This window comes from Telopea speciosissima, chromosome 3 (genome assembly GCF_018873765.1).
Source record: "Telopea speciosissima isolate NSW1024214 ecotype Mountain lineage chromosome 3, Tspe_v1, whole genome shotgun sequence".
Classification (NCBI taxonomy): domain Eukaryota; kingdom Viridiplantae; phylum Streptophyta; class Magnoliopsida; order Proteales; family Proteaceae; genus Telopea; species Telopea speciosissima.
The window spans coordinates 52,712,214-52,739,509 of record NC_057918.1 but is presented as its reverse complement, the minus strand read 5'-3'; the positions used below and the strand labels follow the sequence as shown (position 1 = coordinate 52,739,509).

At 43.5% G+C, this 27,296-nt stretch overlaps 1 protein-coding gene across 1 annotated transcript in view; it reads right to left on the bottom strand.

Annotated features, from left to right (window-relative positions):
- The window catches only part of LOC122655632 (3-isopropylmalate dehydratase large subunit, chloroplastic), a 50,646-nt gene extending 46,597 nt beyond the window's left edge, over positions 1-4,049 (bottom strand). Inside the window, exons 1-6 of the mRNA XM_043849884.1 lie at positions 3,955-4,049; positions 3,729-3,860; positions 3,456-3,626; positions 3,022-3,174; positions 2,842-2,910; positions 2,618-2,734 (exon numbers count right to left, since the gene is read on the bottom strand). Of these exons, the coding sequence (XP_043705819.1) occupies positions 2,618-2,734; positions 2,842-2,910; positions 3,022-3,174; positions 3,456-3,626; positions 3,729-3,860; positions 3,955-4,002 (690 nt within the window). The 5' untranslated portion in view covers positions 4,003-4,049. The remainder of the gene's footprint in view (positions 1-2,617; positions 2,735-2,841; positions 2,911-3,021; positions 3,175-3,455; positions 3,627-3,728; positions 3,861-3,954) is intronic.
- Between the last annotated feature and the right edge of the window lie 23,247 nt (positions 4,050-27,296).

Below are 27,296 nucleotides of genomic sequence, written 5' to 3'. Positions count from 1 at the left end.
TATTAGGAATTTGCATTCAGATTTCATTCTAGGTCTATGCTTTGTTTTTAGAGTCCTAGTTTGAGTAGGAGTGTTAAATACTAGTCCGTTTTGATTATTTGAATTCCAAATTAGTATAAGAGTGTTAGAGAGTCTGTTTACAAATTGTATAAATAGATGCAGTGGCCTATGACCGCACAGACGAATTTATGAGTTATACCATTAAAGTTTTCTGCAAGTACTGTGGATTCAGTTATGTTTTTCTAAGTGGATCATCAGGTTCAACTTGGTGTATTCCAATAAGTGGTTTTTGGTGGATTCCAGCTCTTCGATCTTCTTCATTCTTCTATCTTATTTATTCAACAATAGGTCAGTAATCTTCTGGTTTTCACTCACCTGTGGTACCCTGCTTTCACTTAATTTTCAGATTGTGTTCTTTTCCAAATCTCTCTCTACTTACTGTTCTGATTTGATTCAAATCTGAGATATAAATTTATGATAAGGTTCTGTTTCTTAAAGATTTCTGGTCAATATTTCTGTTCTAGTCCTGCTATTGCCTTTCCTAGTACCACCAGGACTTCTCTCTAACTTGCTATTCTGTTACCATAATTCTTCCAAATTGTGCAGGCCTATTCCTCTATTAGAATAGACCACTTGGACAAGTTTTCAGAGCATTCTGATTTCTCAGACCTGAGCTACAACTCTTCTCCATCTGTTGTTCTGTTTTCTCTATTAAGTGAGGCTGTTAAGTACTAGTCTTCTATCGGGCTGCTGACTTGCGGGTCTTCCACTAATAATATTTTCCACGTCAAGCATGAATTGCCGGCTCAGCTTAGCCGAATTTTAAAAGAAGATAAAGCAGGTCTGCCTGTCTTTAGGATGTAGCCTGGTTGTTGACTTGGTTGAGCACTTTTTATTTCTGAGTGAGAGAGTGATCTGTATCCTCTTTGGGTAGGGGTAAGGCGGGTTGTTGACTTGGTTGAGCACTTTTTATTTCTGAGTGAGAGAGTGATCTGTATCCTCTTTGGGTAGGGGTAAGGCGGGTTGTCCCACCCCCCCCCCCCCTTGTATTTCATTTTAGTGTTTATTTTTTTAATAAAGCTCTAGGCGCTGCCCTGGGTCCCAGATAATATTCAGGTTTTAAAAAAAATTAAAAAATGACACTCCAACATAAAGCCACAGCCCATATTAGTGATAGTACCAATATATCATACTCAGACAGTATTAGCTGTCTTCAGAGGCTCCAGATCCTCTACTGCCGAGCTGCCCGGCAGGACCGTGCTGCCCAGACACGGTGCTGCGCGCAAAGACTGCCTTACCCCCACTCGGGCAAGGCGTTTGGGCAGGGGTAAGGCGGACATTGCGCACAGCACCGTGTCTGGGCAGCACGGTCCTGCCGGGCAGCTCGGCAGTAGAGGATCCAAATTGATCAATTTCATAGTTGAAATGCCACAGCCACTGTATGATGAAAGCCCTGTTCACCAGAATTCAAATTCGTAATCTCAACCCAGATATTCAGGCTTACAGAAATGGGAATTGTAATCAGAGAGTGATAATAATATGTGATAGTGAATAGAAAGGTCTTAACTAAAACCATAAGGATCAAAACCTGCTGCTTACAAAGACTTCTAACTACTTCTGATATGGATAAGCAAAGGATGGAAATTTATCTTTCTATCTATATTAAGATTTTCTCAAGATCTTTCTCACAGTTCCCCAAAAAAAAAATCTTACATTCCAAAATATAATTCAATTAGACAATTGTAGCATTAACATTTCAAGTAACCATAGTGTATTGCAATTGCTTTAATAAACTGAAGTGGCATTGTTGTTCTTCTTTGCTACTCTGGTGGTTGGTGGCCATGAGTTTCTAGTGCTGGGATGCTGCACTAACCTATAGTGAGTTATCCATCTTCTTCTTCTTATCCTGTCTTTTGTTTTTCTATCTCAAGACTGTTTGCCCGTTTTGAATTGGAATTGAGAAAACAGCCCATATTCTCTATCCATGAAATTCTTGCTGTTGGTAATTATCTCTGTTCATTCTATTCACTATAAATCAAACAGAATTTAGAGTTTGGTACTGTTAACTGTTAGAAAGTTCCTTGCTATTCCTGCTTCACGAGCTTTTCATAATTAGGACACAAGAACTATTTGCAGACAAAAATATTCTTGAAAATCACAGTCCACACTTATGGTTTTTTATCTATTTTTATTATTTTTTTGGGGCGGGACGGAGGGGGGTTTGAGTACATTGAAGGTGACAATGAATTGAGATGCAATCCATATTCCATAGTTTCCTATCTCAAAAAAACCAGCGGTTTGATAATTACTTGCATTTTCATTGCATAATACCCATCAAAACCCATGTGCATGCAAAAAAAAAAAAACACAACGTGAACCACAAGAAGTTCTAGATATGATAAAGCAATTGAGAATACAGTGTGATAGATTTCTATACAAAGCTAAAGATAAACTGATTATCTGTGATATACTTAGAATTCTAGACAATTTTGACATAAAAATAAATGGAAAATCTCAAGTATGATACAGTATATATAACAATTGAATAACTGTATAAACACAACAGGAAATTCAACTGCATGAAACATGAGCCAGCACCCTATAAGAATTTACTGACCTTCAGAAGAAGCTTTCCAGTACCCATTACAAAACCAGCATCAGTATTTCCAATTCCAGTAGCAAACTGGCCAAATGCCCCAGCATTGCACGTGTGGGAGTCAGTACCCAGCAGGACCTGAAGGAAGGTGTAAAAGACTAAATTTTTTAAAACAAGGGTACCATAGAAGGGGAAAATCACAAACAATGCCTTTTAATAAATTTATTGAATTTAACAAAAGGTACCTCTCCAGGCCTGCAATGACCTTCTTGGGCAAGGGCAACATGGCATACACCTTTATAATCCGGGTTAGCCTGCAAGAATGATAGTAAATTCACTGCAATGGTAAGAAATGTGCATAAAATTATAAGCTTTTTTAGTAGGAAAGACTGGTAACAAATCAAATCAGAAAGACCGGAACACACCTTGAAATTACTAAGATCTTTGATATCGTAGAAGTACTTGATGTTTTGCTCCATGCAGAAATCCCTCAAGATATCCACATTACGATTTGCAAGTTCATCACTTGTGAATATATAATGATCAGGAATAATTACAATCTTCTCACGGTCCCAAACCTTCAACAAAGCCAAAGCCAAAAAAAAAAAGACTAAATTGTAAGATAGCGTATTTTATAATATCAACTTGACTGCAAATGAATTGGAACTATCACCTATACCAAAAGAAAAACAAGAGAAAGGGGTCAAAGGAACAAGTAGTCAGCTACAGTTTAAAAAAAGAAAGATCCTCCATTTTCAGCCGTATTAACTAAAGATTAGTTATGGGTCTTTAAGAACTTTGCTTTGAGCAATAACTCCTGTACTCTATTAAACAATAATCAATTAGCACGAAATTATACCTTTGCATTCTTGCCAAACTCTCTTTTGAAGATCCCAATTGTTCCAGGCCCACAAATATCATGGGTCATCAAGACGTCAATGTTCACCCAAACATTTTCTCCAGGGTCCAGTTGGGACCTCTCAGACGCCCTTGCCAAGATCTTCTCAGTCATTGTCATAGCGGTTTTCACCTAAAATCCAAGCAGAAACCACAAAATATAAGTCAAAAAAAAGAAAAAACAAATAATAGTTATTTTTAAGATAAATGAGCTATAGAATGGAAGATACGCAACTGAACCAGTGGCTGCAGGGGGACGCTGTGTCTGCGGTGGTGCCATGACTGAAACAACTTTCTTGGAACCACTTCTCTTGGATATTTGAATGCGTGAAGAAGATGAAAAGAAAGAAGAGAGACCCGACTCATTCTGTAATCAAATGCCCCAAGATAATAAGATTATCAAAAAAAAAAAAAGCCTCTATCAAATGTTATATCGAAACAGATAGAGAGAGAGAGAGAACCTTTTTTATTAAAGATGAGGAGTTGGTGGCAATTGCACCGAATGCCATGAATGAAAGCTCTTCCTAGGGCTTACCAGTCTCTCTCGTGCACTGTAAAATGAATTGAACAAAAAATATCAATGTACTTGAAGGACCAGGGAAAGAAATGAGGTTTCTACAAAAAAATATCAATATTAGTAAGTTCGGGAACGGCAATCAAACGGGTACGGATACGTACGGCAACTAAACGGATCAGATGGCAATAATACTTTTCAATAATCCGACATAATAAAACGCGTACAGCAATGACACGGTACGTGTTTAATACGGCCACTCTATAAGCAAAAATACGGGCATATATTCACCTATGTAATAAACATTCACCACCTAATAGACAAAATAATAACATATAGACAATAATTTTATCACAAAGAAACCTCACAACTAAAATAAACACAATGTAATATCCCCTACTGGTGATCGATGTAACATGTTCAATTGCAAATCTATTTCTGCTTTTCAAGAAATGATAGCAAATGGATGTAACTATGGATGTATTCAACCAAGTGCATGTGTGTTTGGATTTGTCAGGATGGTCAACTATGGATGTATTCACCTAAAAGTGCGAACATGTTTTCTATTGCTAAGCTTTGCTTTATCCCTCTCTTATTTAACCGAATGGCAGTCACCTTCATGGTTATGGTGCTGAGGAGGTCGAGGTAAATCATCAAGTTGGGTGCAAGAATGGAAGCTTGAAAAATGATCTTGCTTAATACTTTATTTATTTGGTTCTGGAATATATTGGAAGATGTATTCCAGAATCAAAAGATGAAGCTTTTTCATAAATTATTACCATAAATAATTCAAATTTCATATTAAGAAACTAACCAACAAAAGGCAGGGCTGAAGAATGAATTGCCACAGTTCGTGCTGGATGATATAAAACATCTACTGAATATGAGAAGAGTTAAAAGAACTACAGAAAACAGAGAAAAAAAAGACCCACTAAACAGGAAGGGGCAGGGGTACTTACCGTCAGGCGTCAGCTACCAGAGACGAAGAAGAAGAAGAGGAACAGAGGAATACGGATACTGCAAAAGGTAGAGTTGATTGGTTGAATAATGAAATAAAACACTTGGAAATATGTCACCAAAACATCACCCACCTTATCCTTCGTCGCACACGGATCGCTACGGAAGCTACAGAGTACAGAATAGGAAAGGGCAGGGGGTAACTCGCAGGCCACCGTGAACGGAGACGGAGACGGAGAAGGAGACTAGGAAGGGGCAGGGGAATCGGGAATGAAGAAGATGAATGGAGCAAGGGTTATCTCACCGTCCGGCGTCGGCTAAGGTTCGATTGTTCGAATGGGAAGTGGCGAGGGTTTTTTTGCTTTTAGTTTCGAAATTTTTTTTCTTTTTTAATTGAGGGAAATATCCTGGAATGCTAGCGGATTACCTAGGAATCAGGCATGCTAGCCGATATTGATAGTCGTGATCTTAATAAGTTCGGGAATGGCAATTGAACGAGATCGGATATGTACAGCAATTAAACGGACTAGACAGTAATAATACTTTTCAAAAATACGAGGTAATAAAACGCATACATCAAAAATACGATACGTGTTTAATACGGCCAGTCTATAAACAAAAATACGGGCATATATTCACTATGTAATAGACATTCACCACCTAATAATCAAAATAATAACATGTACACAATGATTTTATCAAAAAGAAACCTCATTGTTGCAGGCAAGGTTTGACAGATCTCAATTATTGCCAAGGTGACAATAGATCATGTCACCTTGCATTGTTGCAAGCAAGGTTTGATGGGTTTTACCCCTGGAATTGCAAATAGCTGCCAACAACTACTTTCAAAAGTTCATGTTGTGTAACTCCCACGTATCTATGACTAGATCTGATTGGATGATGTAGTAACTTGTTTAGTAATTGTTTTTAGTTCTCATATATTCAACAACTTCATTATGGATTTTACAGGAGTTGGGATGGTGCTGTTGAACTTGTATTACTAATGTGGTTATGATTTGTATAACCATTAACCAGTACCAACCAAAACAGGATCGAAAACAGAGACTAAATTTTTAGATTTAAGAGAAATCACATAAAACAATATCAATAACTCAGATGGCTACATAATGCAGGTCGAGTTCTTCACTAATGGCCTATAATAGCTGCTGAAAATTTCAGCCTGATCCAAGGGTCGGGTCTTCTGGAATGGTCAATTCCTAGTTGGGGTAGGAGTCTTCAAATTTGACCAATCAACTGATCTTTTTGACGATCAGATTTTAGATTCAAAACACCCAAACTGTGCTATTGATATTAAACTCAAACAAAAACAAGATGGACGGAGAAAAGACTTGCAACAAGATGGAGAAGAAGAGGAGGAATAGAGTCGTCGGCTAGCGAGATTGAGAAGAGAAGCAGAACCGTCGGCCTTGAAGATTGAGAAGAGCAGCAGAGCCTTCACCGTTGCCGTTGAGGATATGATCTATCATACCCGCACCGGAGATCCTAATATTTTATTGTGATCCTAGTGACATGTAGATGGTGCTACCACGTATGTCGGTGAGCTGTTCTCCATGGTGGTCAAGTCCAGCCATAAGATCATTGACCACTTCATGGGTTTGCCAGTCGAAGAAAGGTTCCTCAACCGGTAGTAGGAAAAATTCATCGATGGCGACTTCGTTGACTACCCTCCTAGTACCAGCCCTAAGAGCGAGGAGTACCGAAGGGCATACCCTGTGTCATCCCATTTGGACACCTCGTTCAATAGTGAAGTCGACATTGCGGTGGGAAACTCTTCGGGATCATTGGTGGCACACCATGATTGTTGACGGGTGAGTTACTAACCTCATAGTACGTTTGTGCACCTCTCCTTTAAGTCTTTGAAGTGCGGGCCAAGGCCAGAACCTTTTCCTTGCTGTTCTACACCTTTTGGCTAGAACAGATTCACGTACGGATCCATAGGAGTGGGTTACTTCCAAGAATCCGTTCGTGCTGTTATGAGCTTTTTGCATGTTTTATTGGGTGGGACCCACATACCCGTGTCCCGGACACTATGGCTACGTCCACGAGGATGGTGGACCCCACCCTTGGTTTCCCTTGTGTTGTTGGGCCATGTTAGTGGGCCCACAAGCCTTACATTGTGATTAAAATGTGTTTCATGAACTTAATAACTCAGCCAAACAGGCCCTAAGTGGGTCACTTACTATAAATAGCCCTCCTGAGCCATTCATTGGCTCATTCAATTCTTCACCAACCAAGGACCTGTTGGATTTATGTGTCCATCAAACCCAGTTCGGTCCGGTTCAATCTGGTTTTACTTTGTATTGAACCTTTATACATTTTGGTTTAATATTATCACATGCAATATAAACTTTTTGAGCATTATGTGTCTGTAAGTATTACTTAAAATGGTAGTCACGACTAGGGTTTGGGCTGGGCACCCTTATCATATGGTTGTCGCATTGGGTATGCCTAGACATGTGATGTCAGGGTACGAATGCGAGTACTCATATGTTCAATGTGTGTATTGGCGAAGAATCTACTTTGTCGATTCCCTCGTGTATTACTACCAGATGTAGGAAGGGATAGACATGAGTCACCGAGACCCTGTACCTGAGGGAACCCTGTCACTGCAAAGTGTGATCGTATTCTTTGGTTCATCAATGGCTGAGAGTCTAGTGAGTCAAAGCCGGTGTTCTGAAAATGCGCAAGCACTTTGTGAGTGAAGGAGTTACTCAACATGGTCACCACTGCCCGATTGGGGAACACCAAGATTGAGATTGTCTGTGAATGGTCGGATCGGAATTTGGATCCAGTGCCGTTTTGAAAATGATTTTTGCAAAACCTATTTTACATAAAATAATAGATTATATACAGTTATTTGATTAAAGTGTTTTATCGAGTTTTGCGGGACCTGATCAGATACATAGACACTCTTGTATGGACATGTACTATGGAATGGGGTTTGGCAGTACAAGTGTACATGCCCTAGATTCCATAATGATGGCGTTGATTAGTGGGGGGTTGTACATGATAATTTATTATCATTTAGGGAGTTATTTAGAATTTGCTAAAATAATTGGTTATTTATTTAATTAATGGATATGGAGCTAATTATAATTATTCATAAATTAAAATAATTAATTAATTATATCATTCCCCGATTAGATTCTGCTTCTTCACCAATTTGAAGCACTTTGAGTTTAAACAGGAAAGCCAACAAGGAGGGAGAGAGAGTCAGACTCTCACTGGGATTTTTCCCATCTAGGGTTTTAGAAACCCTAGCATTATAAAACACCCAAAAAAACACAGAAGGGGGGTTCAGATCTATGCTCTCTATTATTTGAGAGTTGGGGTTTTGCAAACCCATATCTATGCTTGAAAAACTGAAGAGCATCTAGGATTAGCTTGAAGAACCTTGGTTGCACCATTGGAGGTTCAGATCTGTTTACTTGGAGTGCTCATTGGAGGAAGAACAATTGTCTATTGGATGAGCAACACTTGAGGCTCATCAGGTTAGCAATTATATGTTAATTTATGTTGATTTAATTGTATTGATTATTCATGGGATGTGAAAGTAACCCGAATCAATTATTTTTTGCTGCGCATTCGGGTATGGGATGGATCCCTCTATCCATGGGATGGAATAGAGATGACTTTTCTCTATGACATGGATCCCAATGATTTTATTCGACTTCACAGAGACGGCCTGGGCATTGGTTTGTCACATCAAACCCTAATAGGGTTCCATTAGGGCACCATGGGCGACCATGGAAAACCCTAAAATTGAATATAGGATGCCCAAGCCACATTAGGGTGCCCTAAGGCAACCCTAGGGTTCCCTAGGGACAAACCTGGAGATCCCAAGAGTTGGGAACTCATACTTACATGCTTGTTGGTTTCCCAAGGTGGACCACCCATATCCCATGGACTGTAGCATTGCCTACAGTGTGGTATCAGAGCCACCTTTCTCACCCATGGATGTCATACAATTAATGTTTTAATGTAATTATCATGTATGTGATGTAAGTTGTCAGATTCTTTGTTGAATTTGTTGAAGATACACATAGGTGGTTATATGGTTTTTGTAACAATCTGCCCATGTGCACATGGGTAGTTACAAGGTTGTTAGATTGTAGCAACTTGCCCATGTGATTGGTTATATTGACCATGGATTTGATTGATTTTGTTTTTCCAATTATTGAAAAATTGTATCAATGAAAAAGTGAAGGAAAATTTTATTTATTTAAATTTTTTTTATTATTTTTTATGATGGATGTAGGGATGTAGCACACGGTGCCAAACATCCCCGCACGTTGCTGCCCCTGTCCATGCCACCTGCCTGCGGCCAGCAAGGCGCGTGGACAGCAGCTAGCGCACAAGCTACGCATGTACGGCCTGTGTGCCTGGCACGCACGGTAGCCACCTGTAGCAAGCCACAGGCAACACCACGCGCGAGCGCGGCCTGCCCAATGCTGGCTGCGCGCAACCCATGGGTGCTACCTGCGGCTTGTGCCCGTGTGCTTTTGAGCAGAATGTTTCTGCTATATTTCCCTCCTAGTTTTAATAATAAAAAAAAAGGGTTTTACAAAACAGAATATTTTTATTTGTTTTGTTTTGTTTTGGAGGAAGAAGATGGGTGAAGAGATTCTTCTCTCATCCTACTTGGAATTAAAATGAGATTTTAATTGGCAATGGACTTGGATACATGTTATCACATGTGATGTGGTGGTTCAATAATTGAAGAAATCCAGTGTTATGCTTGCTTACTTTAATGATGCCCATGCATGATGTTATATTATGATGTGATTATGGGATTGGTTTTCTAATAAAATGGATGGTAATTTGATGTATGTGATGCATTGGGATTATAGGTGGATGTGATGCTTCTCCCTTTTTCTCTCTCTCCTCCTTTCTTTTTTATGAACAAATGTACTCCACCCCATAGGCAGCCCAAAATGGTGGGTTGGTTTTTGCATGTGGGGTTTCTTTATTATGGAAAGGAAAGTGTATAAAATATTTTTTCTAGGTTTCCATTATAATTTTAGAGAAGTTAGGACTCCCGCCAGGACATGTTGATGATGATCCACATGTGGTGCTCAAAGCTTATGGAGATACAAATCACCTACTTTGAAGATATGATCGGGCAGAGGAGATGATCGAGGCGTGGCATTTGGTACATCCATGGCATGATTGATGCACCCATAATTAATAGAAAGTTATTAGTTTTATTTTTATTGGGAGGGTTCTTTAATTGCTTCTGATAAAAATGTCGCCATCCCATAATCACTTTTAATTAATATTGATTAATTATGTTATTTGATTCTATCCATGATATATATGTGAGAGTTGCTTAAATCCTTCTTTAATCATAATACATGTATGATATGGACTAGTCTAAGTTAGTAGACATGTCCATGGCTTCCTATTGAAGGTAAATGTAGAGATTGTGTGATATGACCCTGCATATGCCGACATGACATTGCCAGGCTCATTATCACATGGTTATCTATATTTACCTCTATTTAGATACGTTAGGATATGGATAGTAAGAGGGCACTGCGATAATGGGCCATCTTTCATAATTCTATGATTCTAACGAATGCAATAGGTAAATGCATAACATGGGTGCATGTCAGCTGACAGGATCTGGGCATGACACCCAGATGGCCGAAAATATTGGAAGCCCATGAGGTAGACAGATTAGTCCACACTACCACGGTTTGTATAATGACTCCCGATAGGGTAAGTTATGCATGCAAGGGTTGTAGGTATCCAATTCATTTTTGGGTCATGAGGGAGACCTAAATCATGAACGACCATTGATGTGTATGCTCAATTTTTATCAATGGTTATTTATATGCGTGTGGTTTTACTTGTATATGTGTAGATTCTAATATAATGGTTGCCGTTAATTCCAACCTATTAACACTCATTAGTGAATACAAACTAAATGGTACAAATTATGTCTGTTGCGTCAGGAAACTGTATCAGAGTGTCCTGTGCCTACAAAATGAGATTAGTAGAGAGGATCGGGCTATGTCAGCGATTCCACTCCGATGCCTAAGTCAGAATCCTTGCAACAGATGAAAATAATGGAATTCAGATATCGTAGAAGGATGTTACCTCCCTTATTTATGGTGGATGATGCAGAATCGTGCCTTAATAGGAAAGTTGGATTCTCGGAGTGGAGTGAGAGTGTTTAGGAGCAATTTTAGGGATAATGTTCCCCCTATGACTCCCTTAGCGCCTGATTTGGCGCTGTATGGGCGATAATCTCGAGCCACATTGGTTAGTGGCAAGTTTTGAGTTAGTTAGGCAAAGTATTGAGGTCGCCCCTTCCTGGCACGGGCTAGATCGCTGCCCTTTGGGTGGTAACATAACGACTTCCTGCTATGGCATGAGCTGCGCTCTCGTGCGGCATCTCGCTCTTGGTGAGCTCGTCGGTTCGCGTCTGTCCTTTGTGGTCTCAGCTCTTTTCTCACGTACACCTCAGCCCGTTCTCGTAAGGTAAGGTCTCCTGACCTATCACGAGCCCCCCACTCCCTTGGGCGTTCCACGCCCAGGGGAGTTGAATATGTTTTGAATTCTCCGACGTCTACTCTCGCGGGTTTAAACGTGACATTTCGACAGTTGGATGTGACTTGACGTTCCAGTTGTCGGCTGACGCGTGGGTTAGGCCATAAAGGTGCCTCGATCTGAACCCTCATCGTTTCGGCTTGGCGATGTTTGATGTCCCACACGCTGATGGCCACGTGGCCGTAGGCATTATGAGGTCTAGGCTGGATCTACGACCGCTCGATCTCTGTCATGCCAAGGCACCGATTGATGGTCAGACACGTGGCGTGAGCCTTTATGACACCTCGGGTATGCCCAACGTCGGCTGTTCTTGGTCCTATGATGGCTTTTGCCCTTGACCGTTGGATCTGGACGTTTCTTCTTCCCTTCTCGGCCTATAAATTGGGGCTTTCTGCCCCACTGCACTTCTTACTGCTACTTTGCGATTTTCAGACTCTTGCCTTCTCTTTCTTTCTTGCCGCTGTTCCTTGCTCCGGTGCCCTGGCATTTTCTTCGGTCATCTGCCAGCACCTGCAATAATTCTTGCTTTGGCGTGCTCGTGCTGCTTACTTTGTCTGAGCTTCATCCTTCGCACACGAACTTCATCTTCCCTCTCTCAAATTTTCTAGCCAGTAAGATTTCTACAACCATGTCTTCTTCTTCTTCTCAGGCGAAGCCCGACAGGGTCTCCGGTGAGGTTGCTGGCATGAGTGGGGGTTCTGACCTCGAGGTCAGTTCTGAGAGAACCCGTGACATTTTGTACCCAAAACAAATGCGCTACCAAGCAGCACTACATCCCTTTTAATTGGTCTACCGTGTCATTGTAGAGAATCCCTGTCTTGTTTTCCATATTTTAATTTTTCCTTTTCTCCATTAATATACAATTTCTCTTGTGATTTCTTATTATTATTTTTTGTCTCATATAAAATATCAATAATCAATTTAATAATAATAATAGATACAATAGAATAGTAATAATTCTATACATATGAAATCCAACACATAAATATTATTGGTAATGCTTAGGAAGAAGAAGAGGGGGACGTCTTTTTATCTTTTTTCCGTTTTAAGAAGAGACCAAAGATCTTGAGCGACCGATCTGACAAAACAACTCAAAAGATAAAGAAGTATCATTAATTTCTTCATGCTCGTTCCAAGTTCGAAGTACCATTTGTACAAATAAGAATCCCCTTCCTTACTTGATTTCTTCTTCATATAGATAGCTTCTTCATATAGATAGCTATAGAATCTATGGGGTAATTACTTAGAAGTACATTTTGTGCAACAACCCTTCCTATCTGATAGAAAAGGATCCCATGATCCTGAACCGATCTTACCTGGGATCGCAAATCCCAAGTTTGTGTCTGAAGAGCGGATCTAATTGTATTAGTGTCTATAATTGATTTCTTCTGTGCTGATTCTTCAATACCTACTATGGTAGAATATTCATGTGGTATCTTCTCAGATTTTGCACGTGTGATACATGTTCCTTCTATTTCTCCAAGTAAAGCCCTTCGCATTGCGATGCCTATTGTATCGGCTTGACCTTTCATAAGCGGAGACAGAATAAAATGTCCATAATAAAGACGCTTACTATCTGCTCTTGATTCAACACACTTCCACTCTAGTGTATGAGTAGATACTGCTACTTCCTCTCAAACTTTCATTGTCTTTCCACTCTTTCCAGCTATCCAGTTCTGGTGGAACAAAAAATGAAAAACTCTCTCATTTTTTCCCTTCAATCAAAAACAAAAAATGAGCCATTCTAATTCTTTTCTTAATTTTATAGGGTTGAATAAAAATTCGATTAACCGTTTGGTATAATTTCTATGCTTAGTGTGTGTCTCGTTGATTTTTTTTAGGATAGGGCTAGAATTCAAAAAAAGGACCTGCCCATAGTATGAACTAATAACTATAGAACTAATAACCTGCTCATTGCTTCATATTATCTGGATCCAAGGAAGCAGTCATTATGAAGAGCGGTCTGCGCTGTTCAGGTCAAAGAAATTCACTGCCAAATACAGCCATTTGGCCCGTTCTTCGTCCGTCCACCCTAGTGTGGGCACTCTGACCCCTGCTATGGCTGTGGAGGAGCGAACTGCCGAGGGCGGTGAGGCTTATGATGAAGAGGAAGAGGGGGATTCTGTCTCTGAGGTCCCTGAGGAGGGCGTTACAGGAGTAGAGACCTATGAGAGCACTCTGTCAGAGTGCTCTCTTACTGCTCTGAGGGACCAATATGGGTTCCTCGAGGAGGTGCATACCTGGGTGCATAGAGGAGAGGGCAAACACTCCGCGCCCTAGCACCGTGTGTTTGTAGGAGGTCGCGTTCTAGAGTGGCCTCCGTCTGCCCATTCACCAATTCGTGGTGGACGTCCTTCGCCACTACACCATTTCTTCGGGTCAGCTGGTGGCGAACTCCTGGAAGCAACTCTTTGGCTTCTACATGTTCTTCGCCCAGCTCGGTCGCAGGCCGTCGTGGGTCGTTTATGCTTTTTTCTTTATGTTGAAGAAGACCACGGACGAATGGTTCTACTTGGTCTTGCGCGGCATGAGGAGGTCACTAAAGACCATGCGCTTCATAAGCCACATGCCCTAGTCTACGAAGAAGTGGAAGGATCGCTTCTTCTAAGTGAGCATTCCTGGCAACCCCTTCAAGGCAGAGTGGGAGAAGGTTTGGTTAAGGATTGTGAACACCGTCCCCGTGCTTAGCTAGTACGACCAGGATTCTCTCAGCTTGTGCGTGCAGGGCGAGGCCTTTGATGTGCGTGAGATGAAGAACGAGGATCTGTTGGTCAAGCATGGGCTGAGCTTAGCTCGGGGTGAGTATCCTTGCCTTTAGTTTTTACTTTTCTTTTCTTATATGCATTCACGGGCCGAGTTTCTAACTTGTGTTTTCTTGCTTTTCCCAGTGAACTTTAAGGTAAACCCGAGGGCGCTCCGCTCCCGCACGGGAGAGGATAAGAAGAAGGCCCTCGAGAAGCAGGCCCGACATTCCACTGGCATCGTCATTGGGGGCTTGTCCAAAGCCCCTCCGAAGGAGAAGGATGCGCCCCCTCCAGCCCTGCCCCCGAAGGTCCCTCCTAAGGACAAGAGGGCTCGCGGTGACGTGGCCGACCTTGAGGCGCCCGTCAAGAGGACTGCCCTGGAGAAGGGCACTTTTGAAAAAGCCATCCTGGAGACTGACCAGGGTGGCGCTGATGGGAGCTCATCCCAGGCTCCACCGAAGGGGAGACGACGACTCAACTTCTGGTGGAATGTCTTCGAGGGTGACTTAGCCTTTGCCGATCCCCAGGTGGCCAGGGAAATGATGGACTATGGCCTCCCCCTGGACCTGACCGCTGTCTGCGAACTCCCACACGACGAGCTGGCAAACTTGTTTGCCACGGACTTCGCCAAGGTAAACTGTTGATTCTTGTTGTGCTCTTTTCTTTCTTTTTCTGTAATTCAGGCATTTTCTAAGATGGTGCTATCTTTTCAGGTCGCTCGTAAGGCGAGCGAGATGAGACAACGGATGGAGGCCCTCGTCAAGGTGTGCGAGGACGAGAAGAAGAAAAGGAAGGTTATGGAGGAGCAGGCCTTGGATGCCGTGGAAAAAATTTTGGAGCTCAAGTCCAAGGCTAAAGATCACATGGAGACCATCAAGGTCTTGACGGATCGCAAGGACGAGTTGGAGTAGGAGCTCATCCTGGAGAGGAGGAAGGTCGTGAGCTTCCAGAAGGACCTGATCGACCAGAAGGCTCATAAGGTGAGAGCCATTAAGAAGGCCGTCGAGGAGTTCCAGGTCTTACAGGAGCTGCACGACTTTATAGCCGGGAAGGTTAATGAGGGCTACAAAGTTGGCATGCGTGACACGGTTCGCTATGTCCTCCAAGGGACCCCAGGCTATGATTTCTCAAAGTTCAAATATTATGCTCCTCCTATATTGGAGTCTCCAGACGTCGCAGCCTCTCCTGCTCTTGAGGACCTCGCTGCTCCAAACGACCTTCCCACTCCAGCAGATCCTCCCATACCTGATCCAGCTCTCCTGGCCTACGTGGCCATCGCTTTAGACCCTCCGCCAGCCCAAAATTGAAGACATTGAAGACTATGTACTTTTCTTTTTCTTTTTTACTGCCTTTCTTTTCTTTTCTCTCTCTTTTTTTTTTTTTTTCAAATGTAAATATCCACTCCTCTATCAATGAAGAATATATTTTTTCCAAGCTTTGAGTACTTTCTTTATTTCTTGAACTCCTCAGATCGTGAACTTAGTATCTAGTCCTTTGATGCCGACCTTAGAGGTCGGTCTTTATGTTAGCCCCATGGGCTGATCTTTTGTGCCAACCTTTGAGGTTGGTTTTTGGCGCCGACCTTAGAGGTTGGTCTTTTATGCCAACCTCATGGGCTGGTCTTTCGTGCCAACCTTTTAAGGTTGGTCTTTCGTGCCGACCTGATAGGTCGGTCTTTAGTGCCGGCCTTAGGGGTCGGTCTTTTCTTCCAGTCCATAGGACTGGTCTTTCGTGCCAACACTTGAGGTTGGTCTTTCTTGCCGATCTTATAGGTCGGGCTTTAGCGCCAAACCCATTGGGTTGGTCTTTTGGAGCCTTCAATTAAATAATCGATAGACACAGAATCATAACTTTCATTGAAGTGAACAGCTCTTAGAGTGACTTTACTGAAAAAAATTTCTCAAGTTTTCTGAGTTCCAAGGTCGTGGTATCTTGTTGCCCCACGGGGTCTTCAAGCGATATGTGGCTGGCCTTATCTGCTTGGAGACCAAGTAGGGTCCTTCCCAATTCGCGTCTAATTTCCCTTGATGTTGAGGTTGGGAGGCGCTTACTTTGCGCAACACTAAGTCTCCAACCCTGAATACCTTTTCTTTCACCTTAGAGTTGTAATAGCGACCCATTCTTTGTTGATAGGCCACGTTCCGTAGTAGGGCATCCTCTCTGATCTCGTCTAGGAAGTCTAGGTTGGCTCTCAGCCCGTCTTGGTATGTTCTTTCATTGAAGTTGAGGCTTCTTAGTGAGCCCGCTAACACTTCCACTGGGGCCAGTGCTTCAGTCCCATAGGTTAGCCGAAACGGGCTCTCCCCCGTGGGCGTTCGAACTGTAGTTCGATATGACCATAAAATGCTTGGTAGCTCATCTACCCAATTTGCCTTTGCTTCAGTCAACCTTCTTTTTATCCCTGCCAGTAGGGTACGATTGGTAACCTCTGCTTGGCCATTTGCTTGAGGGTAGGATACCGATGTCGTCCTCAGCTCTATGTTGTACTGTGCACAAAATGCCCTGAACTCTAAGTTGTTGAATTGAAGCCCGTTATCTGTCACCAATATTTTAGGCAGCCCAAACTGGTAGATGACTTTATCTCTGAAGAATTTCTCCATTTGATGTCACGTAATTCTTGCCAGCAGTTTCGGTTCTACCCATTTGGTGAAGTAATCCACCGCGACAATGAGGTACTTCCTTCCTCCTGAGGCTGGGGTAAAGTTGCCAAGTATGTCCATTCCCCACATAGCGAATGGAATAGGGCTAAGTACTGAGGCCAACTTAGTGGCTAGTTGGTGTGGTATGGATGCGAATTTCTGGCATTGCTCACACATTTTCACATACTAGATGCCGTCCTTCTGTATGTTTGGCCAATAGAAGCCTAGCCGGAGCACCTTATACGCCAAATGGCGACCTCCCATGTGACTACCACATATTCCCCTATGCACTTCTGCTAGTGTATACAGGGCACGACTTGGTGTTAGACATCTCAGCAAAGGGGAGGACACCGACCTTTTATATAGCTCTCCTTCCACCAGAGTGCATCTCGCTGCGCACCCTTGCACCTTACGTGCCTCGACCTTATCTTCGGGCAAGATGTCATCCCTAAGGTAGGCGACAATTGGGTCCATCCAGCTTGGTTCCATCTCTATTGGTGCGACCTCCTTGACATGGTGGGAGGGCTCGAGCAGATTCTCAATGTACACCAAGTCGTCCAATTGAGCCAATGCCTCCGTCGAGAGGCGCGAAAGTGCATTAGCCTTTTCATTCTCGTTCCTTGGTACTCTCTGCATTTCAAACACATCAAACGAACTGACCAGCTCCTTGGCTATGGTCAGGTATGCCGCCTTGCAGTCGTCCTTGGCCTCATAGTCCCTGTTCACTTGATTCACAACCAGTTGTGAATTGCCTCGTACCGCCAATCTCTTGACCTAAATGGCTTTTGCTGTTTTAAGGCCCGTTATCAGCGCTTCATACTTTGCTTTGTTGTTGGACGCTAGAAACCCAAATTGTAGCGTGAACTGAATTTTGAAGCCTTCCGGGCTGGTCAGGATAAAACCTGCTCCGTGGCCTTCTGATTTGCTCGACCCGTTCACGAACATTGTCCAAGAAGGTTCTGAACCAGTCTCCTTTTCCATCTGGTCCTCTTGTTCTGGCTCGTTGTCGCCCTGAGTGCACTATACCATGAAGTCAGCCAGGGCTTGACCTTTAATGGTTGTCCTTGGCTTGTACTCGATCTAATAGTCACTCACCTCTACTGCCCACGCTATCAGCCTTCCTGACACATCAGGCTTGTGGAGCACTTTCTTCAACGGTTGGTCAGTCATGACTAATATTGGGTAGGCCTGGAAGTATGGTCTTAGCTTTCTTGCTGCTTTGACCAGCGCAAACGCGAGCTTCTCGATATTTAGGCAGCGGCTCTCGGCCTCTAGCAGCACGTGGCTGACATAGTATATCGGCTTCTGTACCCTATCTTCTTCTTTCACTAGGGTCGCGCTTACTGGCACTGGTGACGTCGCCAAGTACACCAATAGTTCTCCCTTTGGGTCAGGTCGCGCTAAGAGAGGTGGGTTGGCCAAGTATTTCTTTAGATCTTCAAAGGCCTTTTGATAGTCCTTGGTCTATGTGAAGCCCTTTACTTCCTTTAAGTTCTTTAGGGTTTTGAAGAAAGGCAGACATTTGTCCCCTGATTGCGACACGAATCTGGCTAGTGCAGCTATTCTTCCATTCAATCTCTGGACTCCGTGAACCGTCCTGGGTGGGATCATCTCTTGGATGGCCCGTATCTTGGTTGGGTTAGCCTTAATCCCTCTTTGGGATGCCATGTATCCAAGGAATTTGCCGGAGCTTACCTCGAAGACACACTTGGATGGGTTCAGCTTCATCTGGTGAGCACGTAACACCTGGAATACCTCGTCAAGGTTGGCCAAGTGGTCCTTGGCTTATATGCTCTTGACCAGCATATCATCCACATGTACCTCCATATTCCTACCGATCTGGGCCTTGAACATTTTGTTGACCATCCGCTGGTAGGTCGCCCCTGCATTCTTCAAGCCAAAAGGCATAACCAGGTAGCAGAAATTCTCCTGGTCCGAGCGAAACATTGTGTACTTCTTGTCCCCTTCTTTCATCAGGATCTGATTGTATCCTGAGTACGCATCCATGAAACTTAGTCTTTCATGCCCAATGATTGAGTCTATTAGGAGGTCTATTCTGGGGAGGGGTACTCGTCCTTGGGGTACGCCTTGTTGAGGTTAGTGTAATCTACACACATCCTCCACTTCCCATTTGGCTTTGGCACCATCACCACGTTGGCTAGCCATGTGGGGAACTGCTCTTCCCTGATAAAGCCTGAGGCTTTCAACTTCTCTATTTCTTCCTTCATCACGGCCTGCCGCTCTAGGGTGAAGCTTCTTCTCTTCTGTTGGATAGGTTTTCTGGCTGGGTCCACGTGCAGGGCGTGCTCTGCGATGTGGCGTGGGATGCCTGGCATATCAGCTGTAGTCCAGGTAAATATATCAGCGTTCTTTTGGAGGAATGACGCGAGCTCTTTTGCCTCTTCCTCCTTTAGTAGGGCCCCGATCTTCACGGTCTTTGCGGGGTCCTGGTCATCGATCGCGATCTCAACAAGCTCTTCGACTGGTTCGCGTCATTAATAGCACTAATCGCCCTCATGGTTGTCATTTACTTCTATTGCAAAGGCTGTTCCTCTGCAGTTCCCTTTGATCTGCTTTAGGAAAGTAGTGTGGCACTCACGTGCTTTTTTCTATTCAGTTCGGCATTCCCTTATGCCATTGGGGGTGGAAAACTTGACTTTGAGGTGTTTGGTGGAGACCACCGCTCCAAGCGCGTTCAAACTTGGTCTACTGTGGATTACGTTGTAGGCAGTCGCGACCCGAACTACCATGAAGTTTACCTTCATGGTTTTTTGATAGGGGGTGGTACCTATTATCATCAGGACTTCCACTGACCCCTCGATAGGGGCGGGTGCTCCTAAGAACCCGTACAATGGCATGGTCTCAGGCTTTAACGTGCCAAGCTTGAACCCGAATTGTAGATAGGCATCATACAATAACATATCGACCGACGCCCCCATGTCCCCCAAAATCCTGTGCACGGGTCGGTTGGCTATGACTGCCTGAACCATGATGGCATCGTCATGTAGCCAGCTTAGCCCCTCCATGTCCTCATCAAAGAACGTGATCACTGGTTCGATTCGTGCTCTCTTCTCGGGTACTTCTGCTACTACAACGAACTACGCTTTTGCTTTTACCTTTTGGGATGACTCCTACCCTAGGCCTCCCAGGATGGTGAGGATGGCTGGTACTATGGAGGTATTGGCCTCGGTGTCAGTCCTCCTGACCTCTCTACGGTCGTCCCGCCGATCTTCTCAACGATCTCGATCATCTTCTCCTCTGGGTCTGTCGTCCCTCTTAGGGTCACTCCTTGTGGTTTCGTGACCTCTGGAAGTATCTTTTCCATCCTCCTTTACATAGTGCCTCAAAAGGCCTTTCTGGATCACATCCTCGATCTCTCTCTTCAATTGCCTGCAGTCCTTTGTGTCATGGCTGACATCTTTGTGGAACTTGCAGTATTTTTTCTTGTTCCTGTCCTTAGGCCTAGAGAACATTGCTCTGGGCCACTACAGTAGACCTCGATTATACACCTCCATTAGGATTTTAGTCCTACTGGTGTTGAGGGGCGTATAATCTGGGCTTTGGTCTCAGTCTGAGTACCGATCTGACCTCGGCTTCTTAGCATCTTTCTTCTCCTCCTTTTCGCTTGCCCTCTTCTTCTCTAGGGCTTTGGGATCAGCTGTCTTTTGTGCCTTCATGATATCAAACATGTTGGCATACTGATAATAGTGATTCAGTAGTTGGGGCATAGTGGTGACTGGGTCGAGGGCGAGCAACTTCACTAGGTCGTGGTTGGTTACCCCGTTATGCAGGGCATTGAAGGCCATGACATTGTCCAGGTCCTTGATCTCCAAAGCCTCTTCGTTGAAGCATGCGATGTAGTCTCTTATGGACTCATCAGGCCGTTGTTTCACCGCCAGTAGGTTGGCAACACTCTTCTTTTGTTTAACACTGCTCTAGAAGTGACTCACGAATGCCTTGGCTAACTCCGTGAAGCTTCTGATGGAGTTGGGCTTCAGTTTGGCGAACTAGAGTGCCGTCGGTCCCTTTAGTGAGGTCGGGAAAGAGCGGCATGACACGACGTCAAATCTACTGTACACCGTCATCATCGCATTGAAGTAGCTGATATGATCATTGGGGTCGCTCTTCCCGTTGTAGGCCTCGAAGGTGGGAGGTTTGAAGCTTCGTGGAAGCTCAGCCCTCATGATCTTGGCCGTGAAGGGCTGCTGGCCGAGCCTGAAACTTTCCTCAGGGACACTGCCTTTCTCCAGGGCTTCTAACTTGGTGTTAATTTCCCTAAGCTGATGGTCGAGCTCTCTCTCAATGACCTGGTTAGCTGCGGGCTCAGCACGTGCATGACGTGCATTTAAGTCATGTTGGAGGTCTTCTTTGACCGATCTTTGTTGGCTGACTCGCTTAGTTCGAGCGTTTGAATTTTTGGAACGGCTCTACTCCGTCCTGCCGTGGGTCCCTCGACGGGTTGACACTGATTGCTTTATCACGCGAGAAGGGTCGTTCCTCATGGGTAGGTTCACGGTGCAAACAATCATCGATAGGGGTAGATTCCAACTGGACGGGTGAGATGACCCCGCCCTGCTTCCGATCCCTCGCACCTCTTCTCTCGGGTGCCTCGGGACTTCTCGTGCCAGCTTGGGGAGAACCGGCATCGGGGGCAAGGTAGGTGCAGCGGCAGATGTGAGGTTAGCTCCTCTTACAGTCTGCAACTCCCTGACCACCTCTTTGAGGAACTCGTTCTGCTGCAGGACTAGGCACTGCAGGTCGTGTATCTGACCCACCGTGGCCGGTGCATCTGGATTCATGGTCACTGGGACGAATCCCTCTGGCAATGGAGGTGGGGGTGGTAGAGCCCTTAGGCTTTGGCTGGCTTGCCCCCCTTCTGGGACTGTACTTGGCCCAGTTGCTCTCGTGGCCGATGGCTGGGACCCTACCGTGTCTGCTACGCCCGCCGATAGTTGGGATCCGATTGGTGCTGTAGTCGTTCATCGTAGGGTTTGCTTCCCAGCCTGTCCTCCTCCCCAGGTGTTTCTCGCCACCCGGTATACTGCTGGGTTTTCAACAGCCTGTGGAGCTTCTGGGTTGGTGGGAACCACGTTCTATTCACCTGCCATGATCTTTGGTTGGCTGATAGAGTTCTGAAGGCTTTGCAATTGTCGTTCCCACAGACGGCGCCAATTTGTTGCGTCAGGAAACTGTATCAGAGCGTCCTGTGCCTGCAAAATGAGATTAGCAGAGAGGACCGGGCTGTGCTGGCTATTCCACTCTGATGTCTAAGTCAGAATCCTTGCAACAGATGAGAATAATGGAATTCAGATATAGTAGAAGGATGTTACCTCCCTTATTTATGGTGGATGATGGGCAAAATCGTGCCCTAATAGGAAAGCTGGATTCTCGGAGTAGAGTGAGAGTGTTTAGGAGCGATTTCAGGGATAACGTTCCTCCCATGTCTCCCTTAGCGCCTGATTAGGCGCTGTACGGGCGATAATCTCAGGCCACGTTGGTTAGTGGCAAGTTTTGAGTTAGTTAGGCGAAGTATTGAGGTTGCTCCTTGCTGGCACGGGCTAGATCGCCGCCCTTTGGGTGGTGACATAGCGACTTCCTACGATGGCATGAGCTGCGCTCTCGTGCGGCGTCTCACTCTTAGTGAGCTCGCCGGTTCATATTTGGCCTTTGTGGCCTCAGCTTGTTTCTCGCGTGCACCTCAGCCCATTCTCGTAAGGTGAGGTCTCCTGACCTATCAATGTCGATTGGTACCGGAGCATTAAATTGCTCCTGACTGCAGAAGGACTTTACACAGTTCTTGATGAACAAGTTCCTCCTCAACCCGACCTAGATGATTTTGAGGCATATGAGGAGATGCAGGATTTCCTTAAGAGGGACTCCAAGGCATCCCTTTATATCCTAGGATCATTGGAGAAGTCAGTACTGGACTTAGTCAAGGATATATGTACCTCAGGCGGTAAAATGGATAAGCTTGCTGAATTGTTTAACAGGCAGCTGACACATGCACACTCTGATGTTGTGAGTCAGGTCCATAACTACAAGATGTCCCAGGGGACTCCAGTGATGGACCATGTCATGAAAATGATTAATCTATTCGAGAAACTGGAATCCATGGGGACCAGATTTGAGCTACGGTACAACACTGATCTGATCTTAGCATCACTCACCTCCACCTATGCATCTTTTAAGATGTCTTACATGATGTCAGATAAGGAACTAGAGCTCACCGAGCTTGCTAATGCACTGGTTGAAGCGGAGGCCACCTTAAAAAAGGATAAGGCTGAGGTCTATGCTACTGATGTGAAGGCTTCTTCAAATGGGAAGAAGAAAAAAAGGGGAAATAAGGCTAAGGCCCTGAAACCCAAGGGTGGGAAGTCTGGCAATAAGAAAGCTAAAGGCAAGTGCTTCTATTGCAAGAGGGAGGGTCACTGGAAAAGGAACTGTCATGCATTCCTGGCAACTATGAAAGACAAGAAGCCAGATGATACAAAGGCTGCTAAAGAAGGTACATGTGATGTTTACATTCTTTACGAGTCTAATTTGTCCTTTGAACCGACCAATTCTTGGTTGGTGGATAGTGGTTTCACTGTTCACATTTGCAATGATTTGCAGGGGTTCAAGGAGACAAGGAATCTGGAAAGAAATGATGTGCGTCTTGGGATGGGCACTAGAGCTAAAGCCATGGCGATGGTTGTGGGAACTTTTATTTTGAATTTTAGTTTTAAAGGATTGTTACTATATACCCTCTTTTAAGAGGAGGATTATTTCAGTTTCAAAACTCATTTTGGACGGGTATAGTTTTTCCTTTAATTCTAAATTGATCATTCGTTTTAATAATTCTGTTGTGGCATCTGGATACATACAAAGTAGATTTTATTTCCTAGATTGCCCTATTAGAACGAATATTATTTTGAATGTTGATTTAAAATTGAAAGCAGCTCTAGTGAACTCAATATATCTATGGCATCTACGATTAAGTCACATTAATTTGGACCGAATCAGTAGATTGATAAGGGATAGGCCCTTAGAGTGTCTGAAGGTGGAACCATTCCCTACCTGTGAGTCATGCCTTCAAGGCAAAATGACCAAGAAATCCTTTAGCAATAAAGGTACTAGAGCCACAAATCTGTTAGAGTTAATACATACTGATGTGTATGGGCCCATTAGTATATAAGCAAGGTATGGATTTTAGTATTTCATAACTTTCACCGATGATTACTCTAGATATGGTTACATATACTTGATGTGTAGAAAATCGGAAGCCTTTGATAAATTCAAAGAGTTCCAAGCCGAGGTCCAAAAATAGCTCGATAAACGTGTCAAGAACTTACGATCAGATCGTAGAGGGGAGTATCTATTGGATGAATTTAATGAACATCTTATATCGCAAGGGATAGTTAGTCAATTTACTAATCCTAGAACACCACAACAAAATGGTGTATTCGAACGACGCAAGCAATCGGACTTTATTGGATATGGTCCGGATGATGCTTACTTATAGTGAGCTACCTCTCTCTTTCTGGGGGTTTGCTTTAGAAACAGCTATTTATATCTTGAATAGGGTTCCATCTAAGTCTGTAGCTAAGACACCCTTTGAGTTGTGGAAAGGGCATAAGCCCAGCATTCAACACCTTAGGGTATGGGGTTGCATAGCACATGTGCGAAAATAACACACAGACAAGTTGAAATCCAAGACTTCAAGATGGTTTTTCTTAGGCTTTCCTAAAGGCACAATAGGTTACTCCTTCTATAACCCGGTTGACCAAAAGGTCATTGTAAGTAAACACGTCACATTTCTGGAGGAAGAAATGTTGACCAAGAGGTTTGAACCTGTAGTCATTAAAGAGTTATTAGATAACTCGGAAACTTCACTTCCAAAAGTGAGACCAATTGACATACCGATTGAAATACCAACACCTCAAGAACCTCGACGTAGTGGGAGGACTATTAGACCACCCACCAGGTTTACTTTTCTCACACGAAGAAGAGCAAACATTGGAAGAGTTCCACGTGGTGTCGGTTGAATCGGATGATGATCCGATAACATACTCTGGGGCTCTTAAGGATGTTGATGCCACTAGATGGCTAGAGGCAATGCACTCTGAAACCAATTCGATGCATTCCAATAAGGTCTGGACTTTGGTTGATCCACCACTTGGCGTTAAGCCGATTGGGTGTAAATGGATCTTCAAGAGGAAGAAGGGCACAGATGAAAAGGTCAAAAGATTCAAAACGAGACTGGTGTCAAAGGGTTATACCCAAAAAGAGGGTATAGACTATGAGAAAACCTTTTCATTAGTGGCGATGATGAAGTCCATCAGGATTTTATTGGCAATTGTCGCATACTTTGATTATGAGATCTGGTAGATGGATGTGCAAACTGCATTTCTGAATGGATTTCTTCAAAAAGAGATCTATATGCAACAACCAGAGGGGTTCTCTTCCTTGGAGGAAGAAAGAAAAGTATGCAAATTGCAGAGGTCCATCTATGGACTGAAACAGACTTCCAGAAGCTGGAACATCAGGTTTGATCAGTCAATCAAATCTCTTGGTTTTGATCAAAACATGGATGAACCATGCGTTTACCAGAAGATTACTAGGAGTGCAATATGTTTTCTTGTTTTATACGTAGATGACATATTACTGATGGGTAACGATGTAGGTATTCTTTCATCGGTGAAATAGTGGTTGTCCATAACTTTCTCGATGAAAGACCTTGGTGAAGCTAGCTATATCCTTGGGATCAAATTCGTAAGAGATCGTCAAAAAAGGATGCTAGGCTTGTCACAGGCTACTTATATAGACAAAGTCCTTGCCAAATTTAGCATGAAAAACTCCAAATGGGGAAGTGTCCCTTTCCGACATGGAGTCAGTCTTTTCAGATCTCAATATCCTCAGTCTCAGATAGACATTGAAGAGATGAAGAGGATTCCCTATGCCTCTGTTGTAGGGAGTCTTATGTACACTATGCTGTGTACGAGGCCGAACATTTGCTATGCAGTAGGTATTGTAAGTCATTACCAGTCTAACCCTGGATGAGAGCATTGGAGTACTGTCAAGAATATCCTCAAGTACCTGAGAAGGACTAAGGATTATTTCTTGGTTTTTGGATCTGATCAGTTGTCAGTACTAGGTTACACAGACACAGATTTCCAAACTGATAAGGATGACAGAAAATCCATGTCTAGGATGGTATATCTAATGGGTAGAGGTGCCATTGTTTGGCGGAATGCAAAATAAAAATCTATAGTCGGTTCCACTACCGAAGTAGAATACCTTGCAGCTTGTGATGCAGCAAAAGAAGGTGTTTGGCTGAGGAAATTCCTATCATATTTGGAGGTTGTCCCTGACCTTGTCAAAGGCCCTATTCCCCTGTTATGTGACAATAGAGGGGCCATTACACAAGCTAAGGAGCCTAGGGCTCATCAGAAGAATAAGCACGTGCAGTGGAAGTATCACCTCATCAGAGAGATTATCTAGTAGAGTGATGTGAGTGTCTCCAAAGTGGACACAATTGAAAATGTGTTAGATGCCATGACAAAGGGTTTGTCTCCTGGAGTGTTTGAAAAACACATGGAGGGCATGGGTTTAAAATGTATGGGAAATTGGCTTTAATGTACAAGTGGGAGATTGTTGGATTTATGAGTCCATCAAACCTGGTTCGATCTAGTTCAATTTGATTTTACTTTGTATTGAACCTTTATACATTTTGGTTTAATATTATCACATACAATATAAACTTTTTGAGCATTATGTGTCCGTAAGTGTTACTTAAAATGGTAGTCATGACTAGGGTTTGGGCTGGGCACCCTTATCATATGGTCGTCGAATTGAGTATGCTTAGACATGTGATGTCAGGGTAAGAATGCGAGTACTCACATGTTTGATGTGTGTATTGGCGAAGAATCTACTTGGTCGATTCCCTTATATATTACTGCCAGATGTAGGAAGGGATATACATGAGTCACCGAGACCCTGTACCTGAGGGAACCCTATCACTGCAAAGTGTGACCGCATTCTTTGGTTCATGAATGACTGAGACTCAAGTGAGTCAAAGCCGGTGTTCTGGGAATGTGAAAACACTTTGTGAGTGAAGGAGTTACTCAACATGGTCACCACTGCCCGATTGGGGGACACCAAGATTGAGATTGTCTGTGAATGGTCGGATCAGAATCTGGATCCAGTGCCGTTTTGGAATGGTTTTTGCAAAACCTATTTTACATAAAATAATAGATTATATATAGTTATTTGATTAAAGTGTTTTATAGAGTTTTGCAGGACTCGATCAGATACACACACTCTTGTATGGACATGTACTATGGAATAGGGTTTGGCAATACAAGTGTATATCCCCTAGATTCCATAATGATGGC